The sequence below is a fragment of the Podarcis gaigeae genome (genome assembly GCF_964106915.1).
Source record: "Podarcis gaigeae genome assembly, chromosome: 2".
Taxonomy (NCBI): Eukaryota; Metazoa; Chordata; class Lepidosauria; order Squamata; family Lacertidae; genus Podarcis; species Podarcis gaigeae.
The window spans coordinates 102258306-102284381 of record NC_139679.1 but is presented as its reverse complement, the minus strand read 5'-3'; the positions used below and the strand labels follow the sequence as shown (position 1 = coordinate 102284381).

Here is a 26076-nt window from a genome sequence, read left to right as displayed (position 1 = left end):
AGAACCCTTTCCAGCCTAAGAGCCACATTTCTTTCTGGGAAACCTCTCATGCCAGTGAGGGACAAAGTCCTAGGCAAAAACGAGCAGAACAATAGACATGTGAATTTGACTCTTGTTCTGTAGGCTGGTTTCTTCACCCTCACCTCTACCCTCTATATCCTCTGTTTAGGCCAGCAAGAATCAAGATCAGAGTTCCTGATTAAAATTACCTCATTCTTTATGGAGAGAGGGGAGTCTTAATTTGCCCCACTTAGAAGACTTAAGGAGGATTGTCTACCAATTAGCTCCCATGGAAAGACATCATGGAATAGGCACACAGACACACTTACAGAGAAGTTCTAAAATTAATCTCAGGAAGCACCTACTTGACATGTAGGATTGCCCATAGCAAACCCCATGCTTTAAAAAGAGGAACTGAGTATGTATAAACTCCATAGGAGCAAGCTGTATGGGCACCATTCCCTGCGCACTTAATTTTAACAGGGCGGTGTCGTCGAAAGCATATTTCAGCATTCAGCAGGCAGCATTCCCTTGCATGGGTTCCGCTTGACATGTAAAAGACATTCCCAAGTCATGGGCTGCACCTAATCTAAGACGGATGGCCCCCTATCTGAGTTCCCTGACACTATTAGAGCTCCATTATTTTCAGGGCAGATAATCCTGATTAGCAGAGGTTGTGACAGAATCTTAATGCACTGACTCCTCTGCTCTTTTCGGTAATGTCTTTCTAGTCCATAAAGCCTGAACTAGCCACAAGCAGAAAATAAACCATTGTAATAAACCGTACCAAGGTTGTAATGTAATGGTGACATTTTCATTGCCTACGATTTCTGAAAATAATTAGATGGGCTATCACACACTGCATAAATCAGTGTTGTGTTTCCATACAGTCTCAGGGGAGAGACAAATTGGATAATCAGTAGCCTGTATAAAGGGAACCTTTTCGTTGATCTGCACTCCCCCCCCCCCATCTCTGCCACATTTTCTCAAAGGAACTCTGGTTGGTGTAGCTGCTTTGCCTCCTTTTTTATCTCCACAATAACCCTGAGAGGTAGGTGAGGTATAGGAAGTGGCCCAGGATCTGAACTCAGTTCTTCCCAGATGGTGAAACTACATGTTATGCACCACAGCAGGGTGCTGCTTAGAATGACATCCCTCTCTTGTTACAGATAGGTAGGTACATCTCGGGACTATTTAATTGCTCATCGTCTAACATTGTGTATGTCATCAAATGCCAACAGTGTCCTTCAGCTCTCTATATTGGACAAACAGGCCAAACCTTACGCCAAAGAATAAACGGACATAAATCTGACATCAGGAATCACAAGACAGAGAAACCAGTAGGAGAACACTTCAATCTCCCAGGACATTCTATACAAGATCTCAAAGTAGCTGTTCTGTTACAAAGGAATTTCAGAAATAGACTGGAAAGAGAAGCTGCTGAATTGCAACTTATTACCAAACTTAAAACCATGGAGAGACCTGGTCTGAACAAAGACATTGGATTCTTATCTCATTATACATGACAAAGCCATTTTTCACCTTCTCACCCCTTGCTTTTTCCTGTAAGACCTATTGCAGTCGTTAAGAGTCGTCAACAGGCTCATCACAGCTATCTGCCAATCACCCATTCCCACCACCCTCCTGAGTAATACCCCTCCCCACCTTCTCACTATATAGAAGGGTCTGGTGACTTCTGTTTCAGTGTATCTGAAGAAGTGTGCATGCACACGAAAGCTCATACCAAGAACTAACTTAGTTGGTCTTTAAGGTGCTACTGGAAGGAATTTTTTAATTTTGTTTTATCCCTCTCTTGCATTGTCTCATTGGGACTGACATTGAATGGGGCAGGGAGACAACCAGCAGGTGGCGCCAGAGCCAATGACAGGCAGAGCCAATTCCTCCTTCCTGCTGAGAGGTACAAAAGCAAGCAAAATTGAAACTAAGCATGAGGTAGATGGAGGCTGGCTGAGGGCATACAGATGTTGATGGGGCAGTGCCCCCAGTGGCCCCAATGACTTATGCTCTACCAGCCCCAATGGACACCAGCCACCATTCCCCCCCCCCCCCGGTAAGTTTACATTTGAGCCACACATCTATGACCCACTTTCTTACGTTACTCTGTTGCTGACATAGCCGTATGCCTGCAATCATTCCCTTTGATTGGAGGCCTTGGTGGGAGTCCTCCAGGCTAGCATTTAAACCCGGCCACAAAGTGCTTTAATATTTCAATGCTTGTGATTAGCTCCTAAGCTTTAAACCGAACTGCGGTCACCGCTCATCAAAGCCCTGTTGAGGCTTTGTCATTTTCGGGCCTGTAATTCTTACGTTTGCCTTCTGTTTGAATGCACACAGAAGGATTGATGTTTTCCTCCACATCCCAGAGAGCGCTGGTTTTCTGTTGGTTCTCCAATGTATGCCAAACGCCAAACCTACTCCTTACATATGTGTTGGTATGGCTTCTCACCATGATGGCCACAGAAAGGCTGCGTGGTTGGGACTGTGTTGCCCTCTTGCCTTCCCAACGCTATACATCACTGCTGAACTGCAGGCACTGTGGTGGAGACAATCTGATGCTCCTGCCACCATGTTTGCACTGCACTAGCACCCCACAGAGCTCTTGCTGCCTTGCCCCTCTCCCTTTTGATTACACAACAATGACACATGATGTTGGGACGACTGGAGAGCAATGATTGCCTACATGTGAGGAGATACTGATGCAGGAGTACTTTGAAACCAAAACAATGCAGAACACTGTACCTCATGCCCCTCTGCCCCATTCAGGCATCTCATGAACCTGCACTGTTCAATTTTCTCTTTTCATTTCATAGGACTTCATTGTGACGGTGGTGTTTTCGTTCCTGTGGCTCGTGGGCTCCTCTGGTTGGGCTAAAGGGCTCTCTGATGTGAAAGTTGCTACAGACCCCGACGAAGTGCTCTTACTGATGTCGGCTTGCAAGCAGCAGTCAAACAAGTGCATGCCTGTGCGCAGCCCAGTTATGTCTAGTTTGAACACTTCAGTGGTAAGAATTTGCTTTTATCTTATTGAAAAACAGGCTGGGGGCGGGGAGCATCCATGGAAGAAGATGGAGAGCCAGTGTGGTGTAGTGGTTGAGAGCGGTACTCTTGTAATCTGGGGAACCGGGTTCGCGTCTCCTCTCCTCCACATGCAGCTGCTGGGTGACCTTGGGCCAGTCACGCTTCTCTGAAGTCTCTCAGCCCCACTCACCTCACAGAGTGTTTGTTGTGGGGGAGGAAGGGAAAGGAGAACGTTAGCCGCTTTGAGACTCCTTAAAGGGAGTGAAAGGCGGGATATCAAATCCAAACTCTTCTTCTTCTTCTTCTTAGCTATGAGATCAGACAAGAGTTTTGGGTTTTCTATTTCCCTGCCAAACCACTGGAGTCCAACACGCAGCTCATCATGACCTCACCTAATTCACAGGCTCTTCTATGAAGCATAAACACAAGAGAGGGAGCAAGGATAATAATCTGAGCAACAGACTATAGTAAATGACAAACTTCTTACCTGAAGATTAAAAGACTGGATGCCGTGGCACACTTAACAATCAAGATACATTCATCAAAGTAGCCTGGAGAACAAGCATGCAAAATAACTTGATAATTAGATTATGCAGTATATGGAGTAAAAGGGAGTTCTTACTTACCTACGCTTATAGATGATTGCCACTGCTACTACTAATGTTACTGTTACTTCCACCAAGGGAGTTGTCATCTGCCTTGCAAAAGATTTACTTTTAGAATGGTTTTAACAGCTTTGCGATCAAAAAGGCAACTAGGTAGTGATTCATCGTATCTAATAATGCACACAATAATTAACGGGGGCCACAGACTTGTAATTCCTTCTGCCAAAGTACATGAGTCTTCTTTGAATCAGGGAGCAGCAGTCCTCTTACTGGAAGAAAGCTGTAGGCAGCCTTTGGTAGATTCCTATTTACTCCTATGATCTCAGTTTATAAAGACTAGGAGCAGCTAGATCAGTCTTTTATTTGCTTTAATGGGATGACACCCTTGGCCCTTGGTCTACACCAAAGAGCTTGTAGAAAGAAAAACAAACATGATCTTAATTGCTGGAGTGATCTGTCTGCATCAATAATCCTCTTCAGTCCGAACGCATAAAATGGCAAGTGGGAATGTGCTGACCAAGCCCCATCCCATTGATGCCAAGGAATGTGCAGGCAAACACTTCCTTACCAAAGTATGGTCGATGTTCGTCTAAAGGGGGATACCTTACTCACCTGTTGGGAAATACTCATCCCCCTTCAGACTCACATGGGCCAGGGAGTGCACCCAGGACACACAGTCTCATTGAAGGTGCTTGACCTGCACCTCGTATCCTTGACCCTCATATCCTATCTTTCTTAAATACTTCATTCAAATGATGATATTATATCCATGTTGTTAATTTCCCTGATAATTCCTTAAACTCTTTTAATTTATACTCTCTTCCCTTTTGTTTTAATACATTTCTATAAGTTGTCAACCCTTCTAGCATATTCTTTTTCTTTACTGCTATAGCTTCCAATGGTGAGAGCCAAAGTGGTGTTTTTACCTCTAATAAATTATTATATTTATCCCATACTCTATACAAATTTTTCCTAATTATATGATTTGTAAATCCTTTATGAACTTTCACCTTTTCATACCATAAATAAGCGTGCCAGCCAAAAATATTGCCATGACCTTCTGAGTCTACAGTATATGAATTCTGTAATGTCATCCATTCCTTCAACCAACAAAGACAGGATGCCTCATAATATAGTCTCATATCCACGTCTTGATTTACTTCCCATTTAGGTCTTCGGATTCTTGAACTTTATTCTCTGGGCAGGAAACATTTGGTTTGTTTTCAAGGAAACTGGCTGGCATTCTTCAGGCACGAGGCACCCTCAAGACACCATGGAGAAGCAGTCTGGCAGCTTTAACCAAGGTGGCTACAATCAAGATAGCTACGGGCCAACTGGTGGCTATAACCAACAGGGAAGCAGCTTCGGGCAGCAGACCAACTATGGCCAAGTGGATGAATTTGGCCAGCAGCAACAGAGCAGCCCCACCTCCTTTGCTAATCAAATTTAGCACACACAGAGTTCCAAGAGCTCTTACGTTGAGCATTGTGTATGGAAAGCTGAAACACAGTGGCAGGCAGCAGATTTCTCAAGTTTTAGATAAATGTGACAGAATTTCATCTAAATCAAAGGTCTACGGGTACCATCCGAAGAAGGTGGGTTGTGGTTCTTACTTTGTTTATATATGAAACATCTTCTCCTTGTGAGTAGATGATTGAGGTTATAGTCATCAGAGGTGGTGGATTGGGGTAAATAATTGTTGTATGTACTGTATAGATAACCTTACGGTAGTTTTGTATGTGTTTGGTGGCAGCATTTTGTAGCCTCGAGTCTGTAGTATATGATATGGAGAACACAACTGAATTAGCTTTAGATTTTCTTCTGCATTTTGGTGAACAGCAAAATGTGTGTTTTCGCATTATTTCTGATCGTATCTCAATGCATGCATTGTAGCGCCTAAGTTTTCAACATTGCCTGTCTATGACTGTTGGTTTATAATATTTGGTTTTGGGTTTTTTCTACATAAGAAATTTATTTGACATTTGTCCTGATTAGCAAATTTGCAGAGTGTCTTAGTGCATGAGGCTGCATCATTTTCACGCCAACAGAATGTTATAAACTGTGTATATGGGATTTTTTCAATACCACCACGACTACTTTTTAATTGGTTTGTTTGTTTGATATAATGTTTTAGATAAAGTATGTATGTATGTATGTACGTATGCCTATTTTATATATTTTGCAGAGTTGGATCAACGGCTTACCCAAATCTTGAATGCTGCATATAACTAAAACAGTTTTCCTTAAAAGGGCATTCAGAAATAATATGCTGTAAACTGACCAGTTTGTTTGTTTAATCGAGCTCAGTATTCCTTCTTTAAATCCATATTTTGATGTTTTGTGACTCTTTGAACGTGAACTGTGTAATATAAGGACCAAGTAACTGTGTTTACATGTTTACAAAGGTATTTATTTAATTAGGATAACAGAGGTGCAGATATCAGTACGTGAAACTATCTGGTGGCAAACGCCACATTGACAGATAGTGCAACAGAGCATGTGCACATTCAGAGCTGTTGCGAAACACTTTTCCTCTATGGCCATTGATGGTGAAGAATGTTTTTCTCTCTAAGCTGTTTCAAAGTTGTTCAACGTCTGTTCGGTCCAGTCGTTATGATGATGTATACTGGATTTGGTGCTATTCGTAAGTAGAAAGAGAGTGTCAAACACATAAGATCTCAGCAATCGAGAACACTGAGCCATTTCCTTAGTGGGGTAAAGGTAATTTAGAGATCATGCTGATCTCAAATTGTGCGTAATATTTTCCAGGGGGGAAAAATGGTTTCTGCTCAGCCATTTTTCCGCAGAACCCTTTAGCTCCATGGCAAGGCAACAGAGCCAGACTTCTGCTGCTAGATGGAAAGCTTTGTTTTCTCTTTCCTCCAGCAATAGACAGGACTCCACATAATAAGCAGCAAAAGAACCCAAGCCGTGCTGCTAAATGGAGCCAAATTTGAGAGCAGCAACCTCTCTCACACTGCAAGGGGAAAGACTGAGCTCTACTCTTATTCCTGTGTGAGTTGAGCATTTCCATGTCTCCACATATACACATATGTACTGCAGAGAATTGGTAAGGTCAGGAGGGAGTTAAGTACTGAGTTGCTACCTTGCCTCAGTCTCACCGATTGAGACTCATCCTGGTGAGAAAGTGTTGCTAACCGCTAACTTAAAACACATTGGATGCTGCGCAGCAAAGCTAGGGTCATCTTAGCATCCCTTTCAGCTGCCCTGCAACCCCCCGAAACTCAGTTTGCAGCCTACAGATGAACACACCACTGTAAAAACTGAACATCTGCATTTCTAAATAGAAGTGTATCCGTCTATGATATCATTGTATGAGCTGTAAATGTTCAAAGCATATTTTAGCATAAAACGGCATAGTCACTTATATGATTGTTGTAACCAATGTATGACTGCTCAGTGGATGACTCAATATTGTGATATATCTATTTGACCCGCATAAATAAAGATTATTGCATACAATGCTTGTTTAAAGGCATGTGGTGGTGCTGCAACACACACACACACACACAGAGAGAGAGAGAGGGGGGGGGGGGATAAAATAGGACATGCATCTTCTTACCATCCATTTTCACTCCAAGTTATTGTCTAACTTGGGCTTCAACCTGAAATGACAAGTCAGCTTGTACATGCATTATGTTTGGGTTGAAAATAATGGGGGAAATTATGTTTTCTGTTGGATTAGCTTAACCTGATATGGGAATGTGCAACATAGTCTTGAGTATTCTTCTGCAACTTGATAGTCCTTCAGATATTTTGGACTACAGCTCACATCATCCTGTGATTCAAACTCTTGGAGAGTTACAGCGCCTGCTGTGGCTGTAGAGGCCGATATGGGAGAGACATGTTTTGTTGTAGCTTGGCAGTATTCAGCTAAATAACTTTGTGAGTGGCACAATGTCCACATGCATAATGGGACTGTCCCTCCTCTCCTCCCCATACACACACTGTGACTGTTCCAAACTTGCTCCAAGGGTTTGGGGGACACTTAGAACAGATGTTGGGGTACATATGGGGAGGAGAGGGGGAGAGCATTGAATTGTACAAGGAGAAGTCCTTGTGCCGATAAAACGTTCACCTGAGCGCTATGTTGAATTCCACCCCGAAACATCTGGAAGAGACTTGGTTGGGGAGAGTTTATGCAGCAGTTCATCAGTACAGATGAGAAAGGTAGCAACGTTTCAGGAATACAAGTTACAAGGGCCTGAACAAATTTGTCTTGTTGGCGATGGGCTATTTGCAAAGCTGAGTGACAAATGACATTTGTATTGTAGGAAACATTCGACATTCACTGTCAGGGTGTTTGTTTTTGACATTTATAAACATCCCATTAAACAAAGTCATATGGGTGGCTCATAACACAATACCAAGCTACAATCAAAACATATTTTAAAGTATGCCACCTAGTGTTTTCTCTGTTAACCCTCTCCCCCACTAAATCAGCAAAAACAACATCAACAACACAAAACCAGCACAGAACAGCATAAAATCAATCTCAAATGGCCTACAACCAGCACAGGGGAAAATCATTAGTGCCTAGAAGGAGAAATATGTAATCACATATTAGCAATAATTATAATTCTTTCAAAATCCCTGATTTACGTGCTGTAAGCTGCCTAGGGTGGCTGGAGAAACCCAGCCAGATGGGTGGGATATTATTATTATTATTATTATTATTATTATTATTATTATTATTATTATCATCATCATCACCACCACCACCACCACCATCTCATTATCTATTATGTTGGGGGAAAGTATGAAATTCTGATTCTAAGGCATAAAAATGGGGGGAGACGATTCTGCAGGATCAGATCAAAAGGATCCATCTTTTCCAACACCTTATTTTGAACCACAGCCAATGAAATGCCTGGCTGTGACACTGAGAGTGTTGCATAGATTTCCTGTTTACCAACAGGAATCAATAAATTCTTGCTCTGAATTATCTTGAGACTGGAGTTCATAGACTGCCTAGCTTCACAGATATATTTTTCCTCCAGGAAACCTACACAGCACATTCGGAAAACAAACCCAGGACTTAAAGTTCACAAGGAGAAGAAGAAAGCACATAGCAGTCAGTCTCTGGCAAAAGGGTGAAGACAGAGTTGTTGTAAAGAGGCATTGTAGGAAGCAGATGGAAGGGGAGTTGAGCAGCTGATGGCTTAACACCTTCTGCAAAGCCCCAAATCTAGCATAAATGCCTCCTTTGCCATAAGGGCACATGCCAACCCTGAAGAAGGCACATCATTATGTATTTAGCAAAGAAGGGGAAGCAATGAATCATAGGCTATTTTCAATCTGTGCTGTTAAGGTTGTACTAGCTTTGCTGTCAGGAGGAGACTGGAGATATCACAATAAAAAAGGGTGATGAACCTCTTGCCTCCGGCTTGCATGGTGACAAGAATGTAGGGGAATTCTCAACATGGACACATCATGTATCTTAATCTTATAAAGAACGCCAGAGATCTGTTGCCTTCTAACAACACTTTCTTTTAGGAAACTGGAGAAGACTCTTGGTTAGGAAAAGCATTACATTTTGTTCTGATGTACCTCTGTCCTCTGTTAGTGAAGTTAACCAAAACAGTGCTGGCCTAGTGATCACAGCAACTCTTCCCAGTAGGTCTTGCCCCAATCAGACAGTTGCAAGAACTGAAAACCCCTTCCTTCTCAACACTCTTTAAGGCAATTGGGCCAGATCCGGCCCCTGGGCCTTAGGTTGCCTACCCCTGATCATGACTATGGTCCCAATATATCCCTGACATGCTTTGTGTTAAGACACATTTAGTTGGCACTAAGTGGAAACTTTGCACCTTGAGTCTTTGACGTAGCCCATGTTATAAATCTAAGCAAATGCATCCTCAACCAGTTCTGTTTCTGTACTATGGTTTGCACTACCTTGCAAACCACAGACTTTTAGTAATGGCATTCTGGAACAATGCATAAGGTAAAGGTAAAGGGTCGAGTCGTGCCAACTCTGGGGTTGCGGCGCTCATCTCGCTTTATTGGCCGAGGGAGCCGGCGTACAGCTTCCGGGTCATTTGGCCAGCATGACTAAGCCGCTTCCGGTGAACCAGAGCAGCTCACGGAAACACCTTTTACCTTCCCGCCAGAGCAGTACCTATTTATCTACTTGCACTTTGACGCGCTTTCAAACTGCTAGGTTGGCAGGAGCAGGGACTGAGCAATGGGAGCTCACCCCGTTGCGGGGATTCGAACCACCGACCTTCTGATAGGGAAGTCCTAGGCTCTGTGGTTTAACCCACAGCGCCACCCACATCCCAGAACAATGCATAGGGCACCACAAACTATAGCAGCTTGATAGTAGTTTATTGCATTGCTGCCCCAGGCATGTTTACTCAGCAGCAAGTTATGCTGCGTTCAGTAGACCTTACTCCCAGGATAGGTAAAAAAGGTAAAGGACCCCTGGATGGTTAAGTCCAGTCAAAGGTGACTATGGGGTTATGGCACTCATCTCACTTTCTGGTGTTTGTACAGCTTTCCAGGTCATGTGGCCAGCAGGACTAAACCGCTTCTGGCACAACGGAACACACTGACTGAAGTAAGAGCACACGGAAACATCGTTTACCTTCCCGCCACAGCGGCACCTATTTATCTACTTGCACTGGTGTGCTTTCGAACTGCTAGGTTGGCAGGAACTGGGACAAAGCAATGGGAGCTCACCCCACCATGGGGATTCGAGCTGCCAACCTTCCAATCGGCAAGCCCAAGAGGCTAAGTGGTTTAGACCACAGCGCCACCCGTGTCCCTTATATCTCCCAGGATAACCATGTATGGACTTATAGCCCTGTTATTAACCCTTTCCCTTATTAATGGAATAGCTACAATCTGTGTTCAGGATTCCAGCGCAGTTAGCTATTCATCAGTAAATTAATATCAATGAAGTCAGTCATTCTTTTATCAGCAGGTACCACTGCACACACCCACACCCTGATGAATTCCTACTCTGCATCACAAAGTATTGCTTGAATTGCAGGATGGTTCTGAATTATTCTTAGCAGGGCCTCTGATATATTGATGAAAAGAGGCTGCATGCGACATTTATTCCATCTGCCTTGTCTTTGCCACCTACCGTTATCACTCATATAACTCTTCTTTTCCAATCTTTGCTTGCTCCCTAAATGATTTAATCTAAGCTACAAAGGTCGTTTCTCACATTAGACAAGAGGGGACGCAGATTGCCACTTGGTGCATATGAAACAGGGACCTGCAGCCATTTACAGGGTCCCTGGCAAGTGTTCATATATGATCAGATACCACACACACACACACACACACACACACACACCCCCCAACGTGTGACTTGGCCCTATGTCTCTATCATTAGTTCCCTCCTGGAGCTTTAAACTACAATCCTATATCCACTTACCTGGGAGTAAGTCCCTCTGAACTCAACAAATTCAGTTGCTTCTGAGTATAGGATCATGCTGGTAACCACTTTAATTGAAATCCATCATTACTAGATGGTATCTTCAGCGACACCTCAGCATGACAGAATAGATGCTCATTCGTTTGTTACCAGATAAACTCTGATGCTCTTCCAGCTGGGATGAACCTAAGGACATAAGAAGCCCCTTGCTGGATCAGGCCAAAGAATCATCTAGCCTAGTGTCCTGGTCTCAGAGTGGCCTACAGAACCTGAGTGCAACAGCACACTCCCCACTTGCAATTTCCAGCAAGCAGGATTCAGAGGCACCACTGCCCCCCACAGGACAGGTGGAGCATAGCCATCAGAGCTAGTAACTATTGAATAAGTTTGTTGTACAGTACTGAGGGAGCCAAATGAATAGGCCACATGTTGTCCGGTTCGCGTATGGTCTGGTGGCACCATCTACTGAGGAACCAATTGTTGGGATACTGCCAGGGGGACAGAGGCCATCATGACTCCACGTCGCCTCCGGACGATCCATCGATCTCCCATAGATACGCAGTATCAGTCAATTAGTGACACGAGCCTCAGAAATAACATGCCACATTCCAAGGCTGGTGCACACTCTTTCAGCAGAGTTCGTACAACGAAAGGTGCACTCAGGAGAGCATCATTTACAACTTTATTCAGCGTTGATCAGAACAAAGAAAAAACATGACTGCCTGCTTCGATGTCTCAGGCACAGAGAGAAAATGAAAGCAATGTACAAAACATAAACTTCCTGAGAACAGGAAATATGCAGCCTGTGACACAACAACCTGCTCCCTTCTTAAGGTGGAACGGATATATCCTAACACCAACCCCCACGCCAGGTTGCCAGGAACAGAGAAGACAAGGAAAAGTCCTTACCGTCTGTTTTTTATTCAATATTCACAGAGAGAGGCTTGGGAATCCAGCCTCTTGCAATAATGGCATTGTCCTGAGTGAGTCTCTACCCCACCCCCATGTGTACTGGTACAGGTACTGAAAAGTGCCCTCTGCCTTTGAGCTCTTTTTTCTCCCCCTTTCAATGTTAGCCAGGTACTGGGATAGGGGTGGGTCTGGAATGCTTTCTTAAAGATACTGTGTCCATCAGCTGTCACCCCCTGGTGGTGCTTCTTCCTCCTCCTCCTCCTCTCCCATTATTTCCCAGTTTTTCCTCTCATCTGCCTCTGAGCTGTGATCTCCCTCAAACCCCTGTTGTAATTCTGAACTGTCTTCTTCTGTGGAAGGGTCAGTCTAGCGATGTGGTCTCCACCATTCCTCCTCTGCCCAGTACCTGACAACTGCCTAGGGTTTTTTTTGTGGGGGCGGAAACAATGTAACCTAAAATATATATTCACAACCAGTGCTTTTTTTCTAAAAAAAACTGTTTAGGGGTACTCCCATTTTCCTACTCATATTGAAATACCACCCCTTAATGAGGCCAAACTTAGATTCACAAAATGTTTAGGGGTATGTGTACTCCCTGCGTGCCTCCAGAAAAAAGCACTGTTCACAACCTACAACCTATACTGGCATACCTCCTCCAGCAGTGAAGGTAGCACATAACCATTATAGCAAGTAGCCATTGGCAGCTTTATCCTTCATGAATTTGTCTAATCCTTCTTTAAAGCCATCCAGATTGGTGACTGTAGTTACATCTTAAGGGTTGCACATGTAAATTCACATTGTGGCACATGTAACATGGACGAAGATAGCCTAACTACTGTCGTCTGTGCTCAGGGGTAGTCAACCTTTTTGTACCTACCACCCACTAATGCATCTTTCTTGATGGTAAAGTTTCCTTACGGCCCACCAGTGCTCGATGGAAGGAGGATTCAGCTTGTGCCGTAGAACCCCTACTGCCCACCTAGAACCCTGAAACGCCCACTAGTGGGCGGTAGGGACCAGGTTGACAACCCCTGGGTTAGATAGCCACAATGTGTTATTCATAGGGCTGCCACTGAAGATGGTTCGGGAACTTCAGCTGGTGTAGAATTTGGTGGCCAGGTTGCTCACCAAGGCAAAGCGGTTTGAGCATGTAGCACCAATCCTGGTCCAACTGCTCTGGCTCCCAGTGGTCAGGGATGGTGGATGTTTTAGTCCAGCAACATCCAAAGGGCCATAAGTTAGCTTTAAAAATGATACAGCCAAAGGTAGAAAATTTGTCCTGTGGACCCTCTTGGCAAATGGGTGTTCAGCTTTCACACAATTCTTTTGAGATTTTTTTTTTAATTATGCTGGGGAGACAGAGAAGCTGGGGAGACAGTTTAAATCACCCCACAGCCACACTTCCCTGTTCATAATCCAGTTCTCCATTCCAGTTCATACAAAGAGATGGGGGTTGCATTTTAAGATGAGAGCACAGGAACATGCAGGTGATTATCTACAAATGCAAGGTGAGGCTCCATAATCCCCGAGGTACCTTGAAATTCAAAAATAGCCTTTTCACATTCAGTATGGTGATCTCTTTCTGAAGCATGCCTGGAATTGAAGCGATAAATGATATGCCCTCACCTGCACAGTCATAGGCCTATTATAGCAGCTCCTCGGAATGACATTTTACCAGCTTTATCTTCAGAAACAAGTGATTAGTATTTTAATCATTAGTGACCCACAGAGCTCAATTTAACTGTCAGAGCTGCACAAAGTGTGTTGTCAGCTGAAGAGCATAATAGTTTCCAAAGCTGAGTTTTACCACAACCAAACCACTCCTGAGCCTTGCTGTTCATACCTACAGGCTAAACACCAATGTAACATCCTGCACTGACAAACCATTTTAAAATACCTTATATTGAAAGCGCATCCAACAGACATTTAAAGCACATGACTTTCCCATACCCTGGGAAAGAGGAGAATGAGAGGTGATATGATAGCCATCTTCAGATATCGCAAGGGCTGTCACATGGAAGATGGAGCAAGCTTGTTTTCTCCTTCTCTGGATGGTAGGATCCAAACCAATGACTAAGTTACAAGAAATGAGATTCCGGATTTCCTGAAAATAAGAGCGGTTTGACAGTGGAACAAACTTCCTTGGAAGGTGGTGGACTCTCCTTCCTTGGGTATTTTTAAGCAGAGGTTGCAGGGCTATCTGCCATTGGTGTTTCAGTTGAGCTTCCTGCAATTCAAGGGGTTAGAATAAATGGTCGTTGGGGTCCCTTCCAGCTCTACAATTTTATGATTCTTGGTGTGCATGTAGGGTCCAAGCAGCTAGAGTTCCAGGGCCAGCCCCTCCTTCATGTTGATACGATAATCTTTATTGTCATTGTCCCATACAGAACAACGAAATTGAAAAAATCTACGTCAGACATTCAAAAACCAACAAACCTGCTATCTCAGCTATCCCTGCCTGGATAACCGCCTAAAAACTCTGATACCCCATAATTAAATACAATATACTGCCTTAGAGACTGCCTTAAAAAGTAAAGGTAAAGGGACCCCTGACCATTAGGTCCAGTTGTGACCGACTCTGGGGTTGCGGCGCTCATCTCGCTTTATTGGCCGAGGGAGCCAGCATACAGCTTCCGGGTCATGTGGCCAGCATGTCTAAGCTGCTTCTGGCGAACCAGAGCAGTGCACAGAAACGCCGTTTACCTTCCCGCCGGGAAGGTAATTTATCTACTTAGACTTTGATGTGCTTTCGAACTGCTAGGTTGGCAGGAGCAGGGACCGAGCAACGAGAGCTCACCCCATCGCAGGGATTTGAACCACTGACCTTCTGATTGGCAAGTCCTAGACTCTGTGGTTTAACCCACAGAGCCACCCACGTCCCTTCCAGAGACTACCTTACACTGTTTTTAAAACCAAAATCGCATTTGGATAGAAACCGTTTCTCAGGCGGCTAGTCCTAGTCCTATGTCGTGTCACAAATGACTTTTGCAAGCCCCCTCAGTTTCAAGAGTTAATTGACACACAATGTTGCCCAAAGCTGGTACTCAATCTAAACTTGAGATGGGGCAGAAAGACGAACCTACCCAATTCACAATATCCAAAACAACATGTGAACCGAAACACAGCCATACTTTGGAATTTGCAGCTCTCTGAATTTTGCAATGTGCATCTTCAGCCGCGTAATATGCACAAAAGCTAGTAATGTTTTGATGCAAATGCACATGTTATCAAAAGTGTGCTATGTTAGGCAAGAGTGCTTTGTAAAAAGAAATTCATGCGTTAGGCAAAATTCCATACAAATTTGTGTACAGGCACAAATTCACAATTGATGTAGAGTATAGAGAACTGCACTGAAAAGGGGGGAATCAGAAAGTGAGACAAGCTGAAATTGACAGAGTCACCCTTCCCACATCCAAAACAGTTATTGGTTCCTGGCCAGTGACTCTAATCTTCCCAACAGCATGACTGAAAATGTTGCGTGCCATATTGTGGGGTTCAGCCGACGGGGAAAACAATCCAGATTATTACTCACACTTCATGTGAAAGCTCTTTCTAATTTTCAAGCTGGGATCAGATAAATTTCTGTGTAATTTAAGTGTGTTAACTGAAGGAATAATGAGCATGGATTACATGCATTTTGGCAGTGACATTGCAATTACAGGCTCTATTTTATTCATAAGCCTTCCCTAAAGAAGGCACCAGGAATGTAAGAAATCTTAAAGCACTTCCAAAAAGGGCAAGGGTGGGGAAAAGAATGGCTTGAAAGATGACACACTAAATATGGTGTGGGTGGGATGAGGTGAGGTGTATGGGATGATATTTTCTTAGATAATTAAAGATAATTAAAATCCAGAAAGAGTGATAGTTGTAGATATCTATATTTGCTTTGGCCTCAGTAATTTCACTGCAGCTAAATGAGGGAGAAGTCTTAATTCTTTCGGCCATCTGTTGCAACCTTCTTTCTGTATCATCATCATGTTACATAAAGAGTCACTCCAGAGAGTTTTGTCGTCGGAATTTATCACGGCACAGGAAATACTAGGTGGAAATGTGAGAAGCAGTGATATGCAGTGGCCTATAGGGATGGGTTGGTAGGAAGAAGAAGAAGAAGAGTTTGGATTTGATATCCCGCTTTATCACTACCTGAAGGAGTCTTAAAGCGGCTAACATTCTCCTTTCCCTTCCTCCCCCACAATAAACACTCTGTGAGGTGAGTGAGGCTGAGAGACTTCAGAGAAGTGTGACTAGCCCAAGGTCACCCAGCAGCTGCATGTGGAGGAGCGGGGAAGCGAACCTGGTTCACCAGATTACGAGTCTACTGCTCTTAACCACTACACCACGTTGGAAAATTTCACATCACCAGCAGTGCAAAGAGCTCAATGCTGCGGTGGCGGCCGTATTGTCCAAAGGAAAACTGCTGGGGAACATCAAAATAATAATGAGGGCAGAGGAGAAAATGAATCTGAATAGCAGCTCTGTCTAATTTTTTGTCAGTTGCTTTCACAAAAGGGTCGCATGTCTCAAAACACATTGCCAATGTTACAAAAGCAGAAAAAGCAAATTTCAAAACCATTATTTCATTTCAAAAACATGTGCAAGCAAGCTATGTATGAATTTTTTTCAGCATACCAGAGTTGGTTTCCACAGATGGAAGGATATAATTTTTATATCAATTTTCTAAATATAAAATTTGATATACAGTAAAACTATTCTGTAGCATCAGGGATGCTCAAAACAAGTGTTTCCTAGTTTAATACAGAATTTGATTTGACATATCCTGAATCAAACTTACATTTAAGTGAACTGCCCTGAGACCTCTGGGTATAGGGCAGTATATAAATTCAATAAGTAATAATAATAATAATAATAATAATAATAATTTAATGTCTCACAATGTCAGAATTAGGGCTCATAAAACATGCCATACATCCAAGGGCGCTGAGGTGAATCCCAATGTTTAAGCCCCACATAAACTGTCAGGGAGGATTAGCACTCACGCCATAGGTTAGGGTGGGCTCAAAACGTCCTCCAGATCTGGGGAAGCGAGATGGTCATACATTTTCAGCAATAGCTCGGTTGGCAGAGTATCAGACTCTTAATCTCAGAGCCACGAGTTTAAGCCCCACACTGGGCAAAAGATGGTTGCATTGCAGGGGATTGGACTAGATGAACACTTGTGGTCCCTTCCTTTTTTAAAAAATAATCTTTATTAATTTAAATTACACACTTATACAAAGAATTTACAATCTCATACCACAAAAAGAAAATTAAAGAAAAAACAATTAAGAAAAAAGAAAAGAAAAAATTACAGAAAGAAGAAAAAGCAAATTTACGTATATAAAAAAGCTTAATCTTCCTAATTAATACTTAATTAAACACTTGTACTGTTTATACTGTCATTGTTTTTTTCACACAGTTTTTTATTCTTTAATATTGTTCCCATCTACTCCACAAACATTATTTGTTGTGTTTACAAGTATCACACAAGTTCTGCTAATATGGTGTGATTGTATACCAATTTCCCACACAACGATGGTTTACAAGCTATAATCTCTGTATACCAACATCCCACACAACGATGGTTTACAAGCTATAAAGAACACCATTTCAGATAAAACCACAGCGGACTTTGCCACCAAACTCTGCCAATTTGTCCTTACCCACAACAACTTCAAATTCGGTGATGACCTGTTCCTTCAGATCAGCGGCACAGCAATGGGCACCCGCATGGCCCCACAGTATGCCAACATCTTCATGGCAGATTTAGAACAACGTTTCCTAAACTCCTACCCACTCAAACCTCTCTTGTACCTGCGATACATTGACGATATTTTTATCATCTGGACACATGGTCAACAGACCCTGGACACCTTCCACCAGAAATTCAATGATTTTCACCCCACAATCAACCTAACAATGAATCAATCTATGCAAGAAATACATTTTTTGGACACTACTATAAAAATACAGGATGGGCGCATAGACACCACCTTATACCGTAAACCAACTGACCGACAAACATATCTACATGCCTCTAGCTACCATCCCAAACATACCAAACAGTCCATTGTATATAGCCAGGCACTACGTTACAGCCGCATCTGTTCCAATTCTACAGAGACTCTCACCTAAGAGATTTACAGCAAACGTTTTTTGAACTAAAATACCCAGCAGATGAAGTTAGACAACAGATCAACAGAGCCAGACTGATACCCAGAGAGAACTTGCTGCAAGACAGACGCAAAAAAGAAAATAACAGTACACCTCTAGTCATCACATACAGCTCCCAAGTTAAAACAGTACAACGCATCATCAGAGATCTACAACCTCTCCTGGACAATGACAGTTCTCTTTCTCAAGCTCTGGGAGGAAGACCTTTCATTGCCTACAGACAGCCACCCAATCTTAAACAACTCCTAACCCACAATAATACTACAACCAGACCTAACACGGACACTGACACCAGAGCCTGCAATAAACCCAGATGCCAACTTTGCTGCCACATACACCCGGACAACACCATTACTGGCCCCAACAACATCACACATACCATCTCGGGACTATTTAATTGCTCATCGTCTAACATTGTGTATGCCATCAAATGCCAACAGTGTCCTTCAGCTCTCTATATTGGACAAACAGGCCAGACCTTACACCAAAGAATAAACGGACATAAATCGGACATCAGGAATCACAAGACAGAGAAACCAGTAGGAGAACACTTCAATCTCCCAGGACATTCTATACAAGATCTCAAAGTAGCTGTTTTACTACAAAGGAATTTCAGAAATAGACTGGAAAGAGAAGCTGCTGAATTGCAACTTATCACCAAACTTAAAACCATGGAGACACCTGGTCTGAACAAAGACCTTGGATTCTTATCTCATTATACATGACAAAGCCATTTTTCACCTTCTCACCCCTTGCTTTTTCCTGTAAGACCTATTGCAGTCGTTAAGAGTCGTCAACAGGCTCATCACAGCTATCTGCCAATCACCCATTCCTACCACCCTTCTGAGTAATACCCCTCCCCACCTTCTCACTATATAGAAGGGTCTGGAAACTTCTGTTTCAGTGTATCTGAAGAAGTGTGCATGCACACGAAAGCTCATACCAAGAACTAACTTAGTTGGTCTTTAAGGTGCTACTGGAAGGAATATTTTTTGTTTTGACTATGGCAGACCAACACGGCTACCTATCTGTAAATGGTGTGATTGGTACAATATGATCTTATATAATCCTTAAATATTCTCCGTTCTCCAAATATTTTCTGATTCAATACTCCTCTAACTCTTCCCTTGTGGTCCCTTCCAACTCGACAAAATTCTGATTCTATGTACGTGGGGTGCATTATACCCTGAAAAATTGTGAATATAAATTTGATATCAAATCGATCGGATTGAAATCCTTTGATATAGAATTGATATAAAATTTTAATATAAATTTGATATCCCTTGATTTAAAATTTATATCCTTCCATACAAAATTCATATCAAAAGGTGAGACCACCTGTCACTTTCTTTTAGAGATGATGGGTGGCAATCACTGTAGTTTTCTAGCTCAGAAGCAAATTCCGGGTCTCTTCTCAGGTTAAGAACTTAATTCGTTCCGGAGGTCCGTTCTTAACCTGAAACTGTTCTTAACCTGAGGTACCACTTTAGCTAATGGGGCCTCCTGCTGCCGCCACGCCACCGGTGCGCGATTTCTGTTCTCATCCTGAAGCAAAGTTTTTAACTCGAGGTACTATTTCTGGGTTAGCAGAGTCTGTAACCTGAAGCGTATGTAACCTGAAGTGTATGTAACCCGAGGTACCACTGTATTCAGACAGGACATTGCGGCTGCAATCCTCTGGAATAGTCTCACACAGTTCAATGAGACTCATGCCTGGGTGTGTGTTCAGCACCACAGCCTGTAAAGTGCTGGGTGAAATCTAAATAGGTTCTACATTGACCAGAAAGTACTGCATTCCTTTAACAAAGTGATTTCCCCACCCCAATTTCAATCTCAGGTTAGCATTCACACGTTGTTGTGAACTCACATTCACAAAGTGTTCGCAGGATCAGGGCCGTACAGTGGTGCCTCGCAAGACGAAATTAATTCGTTCCGCAAGTCTTTTCGTCTTGCAAGTTTTTCGTCTTGCGAAGCACGGTTTCCCATAGGAATGCATTAAAAATCAATTAATGCGTTCCTATGGAAACCGCCTTCAGACCAGGTCCAGGGACAGTCTGTCCCCCGACCTCTTCTGAAGGCTGGCGGGGGGCAAAAGTCTTTGCTCCCCCCTGCCTGCCTTCAAAAGCCCTCCGGGACAGCGGCGCTTGTCTTTCGCAACAGCGGCACTTGTCAGACTCAACAAGTATAAGTCTATTCTGAATAAATGAGCAAATAATAAAGTTTGTTTCTTTTTCCTCCCTTCTTTCGTAAGCAAGAGATAAGGCGTAAGCATGGTGTCTGACATAAGCATAATAAAAGTTAATTTGGGGGCTAAACTAAATTTGGGGGTGCTGGGCGGATCTTTGCATCCAAGCGGTGTGTATGCTAAAGACTTCCCTGCTCAAGAGCCAGGTGTGTTGCACAAGCAGCGATGAGCTTCCTTTGTTAATCTCTTAGCTTAGAATGCCCTCCCAGGCTGATTTATTTTGCCAGCAACTTAGTGACCAGAGAGCCTTTCCATTATTAATAGGCCTGGCTGGCGCCCAGGCTGCACCCCCTTCCCCCTTCACAGCTTGTGTTTGTCTTTTTTTACAATCTCGGAAGTTGCTAAGAGATCGTAAACAGTGCTCAGGCAGTAGCAAAAGATGTGTGGCTGTGCATCTAGTGCTGCGGACAAAAAGTCGTATTCTCTAAATCAGCCGGGAGATGCTTCTTCTTCGAAGAAAGGCACAAATTCAACTTCCAAGAAGATGGCCAAGCCGTAAGTGTTAATCCTGTCGCCTTTCCCTCTAGTAGGCTCTCATACATTTTCCTTGCTCTGTGTGTGTGTGTGTGTGAATGAGGTTCCACAGGAGAGGAAAAGACAGAGGTTTCACAGCTTGTGGGCTGGGCTGTAATGAGTTTCTCACACTTCAGCAAAACTAATCATACTGTCTATTAAAATGTTTAAATCCTAGGGGAGAATAGGAAAGTCCTCCAAGAGCATTTTCTTGATATGCACTTTAAAAAATTGATTACTTTATTTTTCAAACCTATATCCCACACTTCCTTTGGAAATCCCAGAGCCACTTAGATGGGCTTCTCACTGGGCAACTAGCAAACCCAGGTCAACTCCTAGCCGCTGCTTCACTAAGGCTAGTAGAGGGAGTAGAGTCCACAAACAGAAGCCGGAATTGTCCAAAATGAGTTGAAAACATCGGAGCCAACTCCTAAGGGCCGAGGTCCCTTTGCCACCCCCTTATAAAATATTTGAGGGGGCTGCCCCCCCAGTAAATGAGCCTTGCCATTCAAATGGTGTAGGTTGCACCACGTCATGTGACTATGTGGGGCAGGGCTTACCTGCCCCCCAATATTATATTCAAGTTGGCACCCCTGGTTGTAAAGGTCTTATCTTAAGATGTGCTCAATATACACAGGCACAGATTCTATTATTGCATGCAACCAAATCTGATTATGTTTTGAGGGACATTACATTTTTATCCTATATCTCAGAAAAGAAAAGAAACTTTTAACAAAAAAGAGAGTGACCAGCCCAATATTAAAAAACCTCCCAATCTGCTCCCAGATCAAAAAATCATTTCTTGCTACATTAACCACCCAGTAACAATGTCTATTTAATTTCCAGTATTCCAATATCCAAGCAGCTGGCTTCTATAAAAGGTAAGTGAGCTACTCCCCTTGTTTCCTTTATACATTCATCTATTTTCCTGGACAGGGCAGCATAAAACGCGGTGATGCACATAGCATTTCTAACCATGTTTACTTCTAACCTTATTCTATTGGGCTCACTCCCAGGTTATTGGAGTTAGAATTGCAACCTGAATATATTGCAACACGGAGCACACATCATTCCCACCCAAAAGCCAAATGTTTTTGAGGTTCTTTTAAGAACGTCTGAGGAAACAAATATGTTTTTAGTTGATGCTGAATTTATTTTTAATGAGTTGGTATGATGCGGGTGGTGCTGTGGGTTAAACCACAGAGCCTAGGACTTTCCAATCAGAAGGTTGGCAGTTCGAATCCCCGCAACGGGGTGACCTCCCACTGCTCCTGCCAACCTAGCAGTTCGAAAGCACGTCAAAGTGCAAGTAGATAAATAGGTACCACTACGGCGGGAAGGTAAACGGCGTTTCCGTGTGTTGCTCTGGTTTGCCAGAAGTGGCTTAGTCATGCTGGCCACATGACCTGGAAGCTGTACGCTGGCTCCAGTGGCCAGTAAAGCGAGATGAACACTGCAACTCCAGAGTCGGACACGACTGGACCTAATGGTCAGGGATCCCTTTACCTACCATACATTACTCAGAGGGGAGGGCATTCCATCAATGGAGTGCCACTGCTGAGAAGCCCATTCCTGCATCATCACAGAATGAATCTCTTCCCACACCAGGATGCTAACAAGGCCCCTCTATAGATTTTAAGGGTTGGGCAGGCTCAGGACTATTTTTGCAAAGCGGCAACTCTAACCATCAGCCTGAATCACAACCCTTTCTTAGTCTGCAAGGTTGTTCCACCTCTAAGCAGGCATCCATAGTGCTGGGCTCTATTACAACACACCGGGCCACCGCTAAGGGTCTTCAAAGCCTTACTTTGAATCCTGCAGCTGGCTCTTCTGCAGGTAGCTCACAACCATCAACACCCTCGCCATACAAATGCAGTATGCAGTGTCATTGCTGTTAACTGCAGGAAGCTCAGAATAATTTACTCTCGCTGACTCTGGACTCTACTGCTCTTCTTGTTGTTGCTGTTTCAAAAACTGCTTCCGTTGGCCTCCCACTTATTGAATTTCGCCCCTCAGCTCTAGGGAAAGGCTCGGATCTGGAGAAAGCTGTTGCGACAGCAGCCTTGGTTTATGACAACGTTGCAGACACAGAGGGCAAGCTCAGCAAAGCCGAAGCAAAAAAGTTGCTCGAGACTCAGTTTGTGCATTTCATGCAGGTAAGTGGGTTGAAGGAGTGATCAAGCTGGTGTAAAGGGAACATCGGGGGAAGGGACCAAACTCCTCTGCCCTAGACCAACAACATTGCCAGGCCCAGTTGAAAGTACCAATATCACCTTTAATAAAGCCTTAATAAAGCCTTAACTTTCTGGGATTTGGAATATGTGAAGGAACACCTGCTGAGATCTACTGGGGGTGAGGAGTTGCATGGCACCCAGCATCCCACTGCTAGCTGAATGGGGGCTGGTGAGGGCTTAGGGGCCCAGAATCTGGAATTCCCATTTCTGATGGTCTTCTTCTTCTTCTTCTTCTTCTTCTTCTTCTTCTTCTTCTTCTTCTTCTTCTTCTCCTCCTCCTCCTCCTCCTCCTCCTCCTCCTCCTCCTCCTCCTCCTCCTCCCTTTGAAGAGTAAACAACATTTGGTGAACAGTTAATCTTATGTGGGAACCTGTTGTTGGTTTTTTAGTATTATTGCTGCTGTTTTCATTACGTTTTCTATTGCTTTCCTCTTAATACAGTTTTCTATTTTGTTGGCTCAGAGGACCAAAGAGCAGCATATGAGATTTTAGTATAAGCTCCTCTCCAGACCTTAAAAAAAGCAGTGTGTTTTCAGAGCCTTTCTTCTGGCTACTTCTGACATCAATCCATGTCAGGTGGTCACACACACCCTTTCTTTTCTTTTCCTTTTTAGCATAGCTATTTGTGCCTTTGGCATGCTTGCACCGAACACATTTGACTGTGTCTGTTAATAGTCTCTTGACGTGCGGCACTTCCCCTTAAATTGACCCTGATTCTGCAACCTGTCTAGGAAAGCATGTTTCATAGCTGTTCTGCTCTCCCTCATTAGCAGCTATGATGAAAGCAGCTTCCATATTTTGCCACAACATGATTCACGTTTTTTCACAGGGTCAGGAAACCAAGCCGAAATACCAAGAGATCATTTCTGCTCTCGAGGAGAACAGGGACAGCGAAATTGACTTTGAAGACTTCATGGTTCAGTTGCTTAGCCTCACCCTGATGTCTGATCTCCGGGAGGAGATCCGAAACGTGAAAAAAACAAAGTGATAAAGGATGCTGGATAGAACAGATCTTTTGGTGGTGGGATGTTGGGGGGGAGAGAAAGAGAGAAACTAAAGGGAGCATATTATTTTTATGGCATGTTTCCAGAATGAAAGATAGATCATTGGTATCCTTGGCAGAATTGTGGAGCACAGACGTATGGGTGACCCCCCACTTATGTAGGGGTTTCGTTCTGGCGCCCTGCATGCATAAGTGAAATTTCTGTAAGTGGGGAGCATACTCTAAATACACTTTTCATGCCCTCTTTGCCACTGTCTCTCCAATTCAGATAAAACTGCTGTACCAAAAATATCCGCAATGGAATTGAAGCTCTGGGGGCAGCTATCCCACACATCAGCTGTTAGGCGGGGAAGCTGAGCAGCCTAAACAAATCCACAGTGTCTCCAGTCTCTTTTCTGCCCCCACTGAAGTCCTCTTCAGACTCCAGGGAGAGTCTCCTCACAAGCTACCAGGACTCTCCAGCTCTCGCACGCACGCCATTTCCTGGTGTAAATGGAATGATTTAATTATTTCCTGGCACCACGCACAAGTTAATCATATGCAAATTGGGGGATGCCAGTATTCTAAAAGGGGAGAAAAGTCTTTTCAAAAAAAGGTTACCTGCCTTCCATTAGGCTCTAGTGTGACCATCAATGATCAGATGAGTAACCAACAACCAACAACCCAAATCTGTGCAGGTTTGCCCACTGAACTGTGGGGCTTATTTGCAAGTAAGGATGCACTTGGCTGCCAGAGGTTGCAATCCTGTGCACTCTTATCAGAGAGCGTCTCGTGAGACCATTGAATCAATAAGCTTTTGAGTACATATGCATAGGTTTGGGCTGTAAGAGCAATTTGCATTTCAATTGCACGTCAAAGGGCAAAGCAATATGGCGAAAAAGAGATACTGGCCCCAACCCAGAGATACTGGTGTGCAAGAAGGTGTTGCATGAGGCAAGCAATGGGGGTGTGAAGGCTTTGTGTGTTGGCCCCGAATACCTTACAAGCATTCCCATCCACACCAAGACAGATGGAATGGGAATGTGTACTTTCTGGAGCAATGGAGAAGGTATGAGTTGACTCACATAACTGTCCTGCCCTTATTGAACTCCACCTGCAACCCCATGTCTGTTAGATTACATACACATTATGCCCTGCATCCCACACTCCCTTGTACTGTCTCCTCCACAAGAAACCCAGCTGGGTGAGCAGGGTGGACCAGGTCTACAATACAAATAGTTTCATCCGCTAGGTATGTTCACTGACTAGGCTATTGTGTGGGAAATGTATCGGAAAATACCTAGAGTTAGTATTGATGACTTCAGGTGCTGCAATTAAATGTTGGCTTATTGAGCTGAGTTGAAAGATTATATTGAATCTTAGCCTGATGCATTATAACGAATAAAATTAATGCTAAACCAAGACAAATAACGGTTTATCTATTTATTCTTGCAAAAGATACAGAGCTGTCAAAAGCACAGAATTTCCTTAACGTTATTTCACATGAAGTACATTCTCGGTCATCCTGAAATTCGACTATCTTAGCTTTGCCTCGGAACAATTTTGTGACAGCTAGAATATCTCTTTTCAGATGGTCCATGTTGCGCAAAAGGTAGTAGGGGGACATTTCTTTGATAACCTGTACATTGATTATTCAAATGTCAGGTTTTCAGCTCACAAAGCAGCCCTGAGTGATGATAACTTTGGAAGGCTGCACATTTACTTGGATGTAAGCCCAACTGATCACAGTGGGACTTCTGAAGGAAAATGAATGAGATCATTCTGTAAGGTTACTGACAACACAATCCTATGGATTCCATTCCTTGGAAATAAACTTCATTGTGTCCAGGGATGTTTATTCCCTACTAAGTGTTTAGGAGTGCGGCCTAAATGCCATTGAACGCATTGGGCATCATTCTCAGAAAACACGTTTATGAATGATATTGCTAGGTTTGTCCTGAGAAACAG

General features: G+C 43.4%; 2 protein-coding genes across 3 annotated transcripts in view; both read left to right on the top strand.

Moving 5' to 3' along the window:
* SYNPR (synaptoporin) overlaps window positions 1-7127 on the top strand; it is a 148636-nt gene extending 141509 nt beyond the window's left edge. For both annotated transcript variants that reach the window (XM_083725173.1, XM_083725174.1), the window contains 2 exons: window positions 2832-3023; window positions 4816-7127. In XM_083725173.1, the coding sequence (XP_083581299.1) occupies window positions 2832-3023; window positions 4816-5094 (471 nt within the window). In that variant the 3' untranslated portion in view covers window positions 5095-7127. The remainder of the gene's footprint in view (window positions 1-2831; window positions 3024-4815) is intronic.
* Window positions 7128-20623: 13496 nt separating this feature from the next.
* SNTN (sentan, cilia apical structure protein) lies at window positions 20624-25539 on the top strand. Its single transcript, XM_083717807.1, has 4 exons — window positions 20624-20875; window positions 21740-21774; window positions 22910-23049; window positions 23956-25539. Exons 1-4 carry the CDS (start codon window positions 20760-20762, stop codon window positions 24112-24114), a joined length of 450 nt encoding a protein of 149 aa, XP_083573933.1. The 5' UTR covers window positions 20624-20759; the 3' UTR covers window positions 24115-25539.
* The last annotated feature ends 537 nt before the right edge of the window (window positions 25540-26076 follow it).

What these genes read in the sequence shown, in the direction of transcription:
- SNTN (XM_083717807.1), top strand. Translation starts at nt 20,760, where the DNA reads ATGTGTGGCTGTGCATCTAGTGCTGCGGACAAAAAGTCGTATTCTCTA. An exon ending in TCCAAGAAGATGGCCAAGCC is followed by an intron (nt 20,876 to 21,739) that starts GTAAGTGTTAAT and finishes TTTAATTTCCAG; the next exon opens with TATTCCAATATCCAAGCAGC. An exon ending in AGTTTGTGCATTTCATGCAG is followed by an intron (nt 23,050 to 23,955) that starts GTAAGTGGGTTG and finishes GTTTTTTCACAG; the next exon opens with GGTCAGGAAACCAAGCCGAA.